We start from the raw sequence: 7,740 nt of genomic DNA on the forward strand, positions 1-7,740 counted from the left end.
AGAGTAAGGACACCAGGCTGAAACGGAAGCTAAATATCCACGAGTTTGTGATTGCCTTCAGCAAATACAGGGAGGTGATATGCTCAGCCAGGCCGGAGCGCAGAGAGGAGCTCGACCTGTATTTGCTGAGGGTTACTGAATACGCATACAAATACGGTGGTACCCATTTCTACGATTATCATAGAAGTTTCTCAGCCATGGCAGCGGCGGCCTTCAGCCAAGATGGGTACCTCACAGACTGGAGCATCGAAGATTCACAGATGTTCTGCAGCCACTTCGCAAATCTCAAATTCCCCGCATGTGCCGCCTGTCAATCAATCACGCATACTACGGCGTGGTGTGTAGGGCTGGCTCAACAGGGCGAGCAGGGCATTACCAGACCGTCTACTTCCACGGACAGTTTCAGCAGGTCCGCACCTTCCGTGGATAAGTTGGGCCGTCCAGTACACTACCTCGGAGGCTCACAAATTTGTAACAACTATAACATGTCTTCGTGCAACTTCAGCAATTGCAGGTTATTACACGTCTGCTTCTACTGCTTCAGGGCACATCCGGGCTCTGCATGTAGGCAGAAAGGGCCAGCATGACTAGGCGGGGTACGTACCCCAGTCCTGGCCGCTCTGCTCGCGGATCACCCGGACCCAGATTGGGTCCAATGGTTGATCAATAGTTTTGATAGAGGCTTCCATGCCGGCATGGTCACACTGCCGCAGGCCACATTTGAATGCGACAATCTGTTGTCTGCCGTAAACGATCCCGCTGTTGTCACTGAATTAATAAATGCTGAGCTAATGAAAGGTTATATGATTGGCCCCTTGTTAGTTTCTCCATTCAGGTCTTGGAGGGTCAGTCCGGTAGGGGTGGTAACAGGCAAGTTCAATGGGAAAAAGAGACTGATATTTGACTTGTCGGCTCCTCATGGGTCACTTATTCCCAGTATCAACTCGCTCATTCCATCCGAGGAGTTTAGCATGCATTATTCTTCCATAGACCAGGCTATTCAGGTCATCTTGGCGCTCGGCCCAGGGACTTGGATGGCGAAGGCGGATATCACTGACGCCTTCAAGTTGCTGCCATTGCACAGGGACCAGTGGCAATGGTTTGGGCTCAAATGGCAAGGGGCATATTACTTTGCTTCCAAGTTGACTTTCGGATGCAAGAGCAGCCCGTGGCTGTTTGACCAACTGGCCCAGGCATTGCACTGGCTGCTGGTTAATGTCTCTGGATGCAGCCAGGTCATCCATTACTTGGATGACTTTCTTCTGCTCAGTCGCCCGAGGGAAGAGCCGGACCAGTTGGTCAGATTGCTGAAACTGTTCACTGATATTGGGGTGCCAGTGTCTCCCAAGAAAACGGTCGGTCCAACTAAGTGTCTCACCTTTCTGGGAGTAATCCTAGATTCAGTCGCAATGCAAGTCAGCTTGCCCACTGACAAACTCAACCGTATCAGAGACACTATCCACAAGTACACGGTCTCCCAGGTCACGACCAAGGGCGAGTTGCAGAGCTTGCTGGGAATGCTGGCATTTGCTATGCGAGCAATCCCGCAGGGCAGAGCGTTTGTATCCAGAATATTGTCTTTGCTGCATGGTGTCCCTCATCAACACAGTAGGGTTTGGTTAGATTGCCAAGCCCTGGCTGACCTGAACATGTGGGATAGGTTCATGACACAATGGAATGGGACGGCTATGTTTGTCCCGCCAGCCTCCGAGTTGTTCCCCAAGATCTGCACCGATGCGTCATCTTCCATCGGTTATGGTGCAGTGTGGGGCAGCAGGTGGATGGCGGGCCAATGGTCCAAGCAGGTATTGGCTCTGGCAGGCTTCAGCAGCACTTCGGCACTTTTTGAGGTTTTCCCCATTGTAGCAGCTGCAGTGACATGGGGCGACAAGTGGTCAGGGCAGACGGTGGAGTTTCAGTGTGACAATCAGGCGACAGTTGCCATAGTCAACAAGGGCAGTTCCGGGCATGCTACTGTCATGTCATTCATGCGCAGACTAGTCTGGGTGTCCTTACAACACAACTTCAATTTTGTAGCCAGACACATACCGGGGGTAGACAACACGGCCGCAGATGCTCTGTCCAGGGCTAATTTCCATCTCTTTTCACAGGTGGCTCCGCAAGCAGACGCAGTAGGAACACAACCCCCTTGCCTGGCACAATTAATCTTGGACTGAATCATTACACACAGGTGGCCCGGGAGTTAATGTCGGACGCCTTAGCCCCCAATACCAGGAAGGCCTATCATGCAGCACACGACACCTTCAGGGCATATCTGTCGCAGCATAGCATCCCCTTTTCTTACGACACCACTATCATTCTATCTTTCATCGGTTTCTGCCACTCTTCTCTGCACCTGTCTCATAGCACTATCAAATCTTACCTTTCGGGCATTCAGCATTTCATTTCTTTATCCCACCCAGACAGGCTATCTATCTTATCATCTCAGGCTGTCAAGGCTGCGCTCAGAGGGGTGGTGGCTCGTAGCGCCACAGCGCCAACTCTCAGGAAACCGATCAGCGGCGAGCTGTTCCGAGCCATGTCTGACGCATTAGCCAATAACCCGTTTGGCTTCGAGCGCAGTCTGATAATCAAATCTGCCATTTATCTAGCCTTCTATGGCTTCCTCCGGCCGGGTGAATTTTCATGTGTCAGACGGGGAGCGACACATCCACAGAAGGCTCATTTAAGGTGGCAGGGTTCTTGGTTCGAAGTTTCACTGTCTGTCACAAAAACTTGTAGGTGGGGGGCGGTGGTTAAGTATTTTCCTTCAGGCAATAACTGGTGCCCGGTGGCGGTGTTGGCACAACTGGTTGAGTTCCTCCATGATAAGCCTCCGGAGTCGCCACTGTTGCCTTTCGGTGGAGGTGCTCTCACCACTTCTCTTTTCACATCGCATGTCCGCACGCTGCTTGGTAATTTAGGACACAACCCCAGAGAGTTCTCAGGTCACTCATTCCGCATAGGAGCAGCATCGGCGGCCTCCAGGCACAAAGTGCCTGTACATGTCATCCAGAAGTTGGGGAGGTGGCGGTCTGATGCATATACCACTTATGTCCCAGATCCCTCAAGGGAAATGGCAGAGGCATTTCAATTTTTGGCACTATAAATAAATGATACTTAATTACCCTAACTGGTGGTGTATTTTTGCCCTCTATAGGCTGACCCTCGACGCGGTTTTCAGGCACACCTCAACCGCTGTTCTATGTTATAAAGCAGAGTTTTGGGTTTAGGTCTTGGTAAATCTAGTTTCTTGCAGGTGGCCTTGGCAGGAGATAACAGGTAAGCCCATGCACGGTTCAAAGTCCTGACCACAAGTGGGAAGCCTATCAGGCTGAATTTGTGGGAGGGGCTTTGGCTATTTAACATCCATCGGCCCCTCCCTCTGGGCGTATGCTGGGTTGGCGAAACCCACCCTCCTCACCCTTTTCTTCATCACCATACATAAGGGAATGCCCTCTATAGGCTGACCCTCGACGCGGTTTTCAGGCACACCTCAACCGCTGTTCTATGTTATAAAGCAGAGTTTTGGGTTTAGGTCTTGGTAAATCTAGTTTCTTGCAGGTGGCCTTGGCAGGAGATAACAGGTAAGCCCATGCACGGTTCAAAGTCCTGACCACAAATATATATATATATGGTACAAACATTTCTGATTGGTACAAATACAGGTGTAGGTGCTTCATCATTAAAAAGCCACATCCCCCAAAACATTCTCATTGGTCCATTTAGACTTGTGTTTATGTAGTCATAGCAACCATAGTGGTTTATCCACAAAACACTAAAATACAGCATCAATTATAAAGTGCTAAACATCCTAAAGTGTCCAGTGCTATAACTATGACAGGAGATATCTAGAAAGCTGACCTGTGCCCTTGATGTCCATAACGGCGATTCACCAGCATTGCAAGCTTCTCTGTTTTTAAACATTCACACAGCACTTGCGCGCGTGTGATGTCATTTACTTCTTCCTCTGTTCGGAGGAACTATGCCAGTGCCCTCACTAGCCCATGGCTGCATATTGCGCACGCGTCAGTTCTTTATCTCTTTACGAACTGACTGCTTCCTGTCCATGCGCATCAATAACTGACTTGTGCTATGGATCTAGGAGCATTCCTGCATATGCGCATGCGCATCGATGTCACATATATATTGTGTATTGCGATGCGATTATTATGCAAAATATACAAAATTGCATATACATATACAAAATTGCTAAATAAAATCATCTTTATTATTACTGCTTAATAATAATGACTTGCAATTGTGGTGAACCGCTGTTTTACAATAAATCTTATAAGACAGTCATTTATTACATTACATACATATATAGAAATTGAACATCGGGAGCAGGTCAGCGAAGTCTAGATGTCATCATTCACCAGTGTCTTTGAGTAAAAGAAAGTGTATCGTGCTATAAATTAACCTACAAAAAATGAGAATAAAATACCAATTAATAATATATTATTGCACCGAGCAGTAAATAGAGAAAAGCATGAAAATAAAATGAAAAATGAATAAATGAAAAATAAAGATTGAAAAAATGAAGAAATAAAAAACAAAGAATAATAAATAAAAAATATACCGTATTTATGCACCCTCATTTTACCAAGGATATTTGGGTAAAAAAAGTTTTCCTGCCTTTCCTGGGGTCTAGAGCCCTGCTGCAGCCGCTTCTCTCCGGCTGGCTATCTGCGCCACTGCCCGTTCTCTCCCCCTGACTATCGGTGCCGGCGCCCCATTGCCGGCGCCGATAGCCAGGGGGAAAGAAGCGGTGTCGGCAATGGGGCAGCGGCGCAGATAGCCAGGGGGAGAGAAGGGGCAGCGGCACCTGTTGCCTCCCCCATCCCGGGTTGTATAATTACCTGTTCCTGGGGTCGGGTCCACGCTGCTTCAGGCCTCCGGTGTGCGTCCCCTGCGTCGTTGCTATGCACTGCACGGCGCAATGACGAATGACGTCATTGCGCCGCGCCGTGCAGTGCACAGCAACGACGCATGGGACGTACACCGGAGGCCTGAAGCAGCGCGGACCCGACCACGGCAACAGGTAATTATACAACCGGGGATGGGGGAGGCAACGGGGCAGCGGCGCCGGCAGTGGGTGCCGCTTCCCGTTCTCTCCCCGTTTGTCGGCGCCGCTGCCCCATTGCGGTGCCGCTTCTCTCTCAATGGGGCAGCAGCACCGGTAGCCAGGGGGAGAGAACGGGCAGCGGCACCGATAGCCAGGGGGAGAGAAGGGCCGGCAGGGCTCTAGACCCCAGGACAGGCAGGGGCAGAGCAGTCGGCAGCGACGACAGGTCTCTGCACCTGCAAAGCCGCTGCAGTTCATTGATTTAAAGCGCCCGCATTAAATCATTGAACTGCAGCGGCTTAGGCTAATAATTTTAGCCTAAAAAGTGCGTGTTATACGCTGATAAAGACGGTACTAAATAAAAATATACTAAATTAAAAATTTATAAAAAATAAACAATAAAAAGTAAAAAATTTTAAATAAATAAAAAATAATGATAAAAAATAGAAAATAAAAAATAAATAATAAAAATTTAAATATGAAAAATAAACAAAACAGATGAAAAAATTGATAGTTGAAAAAAAGAAGAAGGAAAAGAAAGAGGGGGGAGGGGAGGGGGAAAAAAAGAGAAAGAAAAAGGGGGTGGGAAAAAAGAAAATAGAGAAAAAAGGAAAAAAGGAGAGAAAATGAGTGACAAAAAAAGGAAAAAAGAAGAATGAAAAATTAAAGAAAGGGGACAGGAAAAAAGGATATCTTGGAAAGTTACATAAATGGTTTCAGGCTAAAATCCATATTAAGCCCCTTAGGGTGCAAAGTACCTAATCTGTGGATCCATCTTAACTCTTTTTGTCTCAATAGATTTTCACGATCCCCGCCCAAACGCATTGGGGGTATATGATCGATTACTCTGAACCTTAGCTGGCTGATGTTGTGCCCTGCCTCTATAAAATGTTTAGGTAACGGTAAGTCCATTTTACGTGTTCTGATTGAGGACTTATGTCCATTTAATCTTATGTGTACTTCATTTGTGGTTTCCCCTCTATAATACAGTCCACATGGGCACTGTATCATATAGATCACGAAACTAGACCGACAAGTATATCTACCTTGTATCTTGATGGGTTGACCAGAATGTGGGTGATTAAAGGTTTCCCCCTTTCTAATGCTGTTGCAATGACTGCACCCAAACACGGAAAATTACCTTGTCATAATTGTGCAAGTATGGTTTGTTGTCCTTGTTGGACCCTTAAACTACCAATGTCTGATCTAATGAGGCGATCTTTTAGATTTCTGCCCTTGCGGTTAGCAATGATAGGGAACTCACCTGTGTCAGTAGTTTTATCTATTAGATCCCAATTATTTCGTAAAATTTTCCGCTATCTTCTGGCTATTACAACTGTATGTGGACACAAATGGAATTCTGTTAGTCACCTTCTTAGGATGTTTTGTCAACAATGTGGACCTCTCTATCGTGTCTAATCTATTTCTATGATGATTGAGCAAAGTTTGTGGATACCCCCTCTGTCTGAATTTTACATTCATCTCGCTCTCTGTCAGCGGGACCCGGAGCGCTCACGGTGTGCTTCTGTCTGTAGCGCTCCGGTCGGCATTGCTGACCACGAGCGCTACTCCTTGGTCACCGGAGGGGACGCGATCCGAGGCACGGCTCGTGCCCGCCCCCGGATCGCGCCCCATGTCACTCACCTCTCGCCCCCGTCTGTTTCCTCCCGGCATGCGCGGCCCCGCTCCCTAGGGCGCGCGCACCGGCTTGCTAAAATTTAAAGGGCCAGTGCACCACTAATTGGTGCCTGGCCCAATCACTCCATAACATATAAAAACCCACTTCCCCTTCCTCTCCTTGCCGGATCTTGTTGCCTTGTGCCCTGAGAAAGCGTTATAGTGTGTTCTAAACCTGTGTACCCAGACCTTCTGCTGTTGCCCCTGACTACAAACCTCGCTGCCTGCCCTGACCTTCTGCTATGTCTGACCTCGCCTCTGTCTAGTCCTTGTGTACCGCGCCAGTTTCAGCTGTCAGAGAGGTCGAGTCGCTACTGGGGAACCAGGCCTGGTAGTTACTGCCGCAAGTCCATCCTGCTTTGCGGCGGGCTCTGGTGAACACCAGGTACTACTTAGAACCGATTACCCAGTACGGCCCATGTCATGGCCTCTCTGGCACAGAGGATCCACCTCCAGTGTCTTCACCAGCCGCTAGTCCGGACCCTGACAACAACTTTCCAATTGTTTTTTACTTTTTATTTTTTATTGTTGATTTTTTATTTTTTTATTTTTAATATTTTATTTTTTATTTTTCATTTAGTATATTTTTATTTAGTATATTTTTAATAATTTTTTATTTATAATTCTTTGTTTTTTATTTCTTCATTTTTTCGATCTTTGTTTTTCATTTATTAATTTTTCCTTTTATTTTCATGCTTTTCTCTATTTACGGCTCGGTGCAATAATATATTATTAATTGGTATTTTATTCTCATTTTTTGTAGGTTAATTTATAGCACGAAACACTTTCTTTTACACAAAGACATTGGTGAATAATGACATCTAGACTTCGCTGACCTGCTCCCGATGTTCAATTTCTATATATGTATGTAATGTAATAAACGACTGTCTTATAAGACTTATTGTAAAACAGCGGTTCAACACAATTGCAAGTCATTATTATTTTGCAGTAATAATAAAGATGATTTTCATCGATGCGCATGCGCATATGCACGA

General features: G+C 46.7%; 1 protein-coding gene across 1 annotated transcript; it reads left to right on the forward strand.

Annotated features, from left to right (window-relative positions):
• The first annotated feature begins 695 nt into the window (after positions 1 to 695).
• LOC130361049 (uncharacterized) lies at positions 696 to 7,513 on the forward strand. The gene is made up of 2 exons (XM_056563611.1): positions 696 to 1,650; positions 7,509 to 7,513. Exons 1-2 carry the CDS (start codon positions 696 to 698, stop codon positions 7,511 to 7,513), a joined length of 960 nt encoding a protein of 319 aa, XP_056419586.1.
• The last annotated feature ends 227 nt before the right edge of the window (positions 7,514 to 7,740 follow it).

Source organism: Hyla sarda, chromosome 3, assembly GCF_029499605.1.
Source record: "Hyla sarda isolate aHylSar1 chromosome 3, aHylSar1.hap1, whole genome shotgun sequence".
NCBI lineage: Eukaryota > Metazoa > Chordata > Amphibia > Anura > Hylidae > Hyla > Hyla sarda.

Bases quoted from the DNA above. Each gene is read 5' to 3' on its own strand.
- LOC130361049 (XM_056563611.1), top strand. From the start codon at position 696: ATGGTCACACTGCCGCAGGCCACATTTGAATGCGACAATCTGTTGTCT.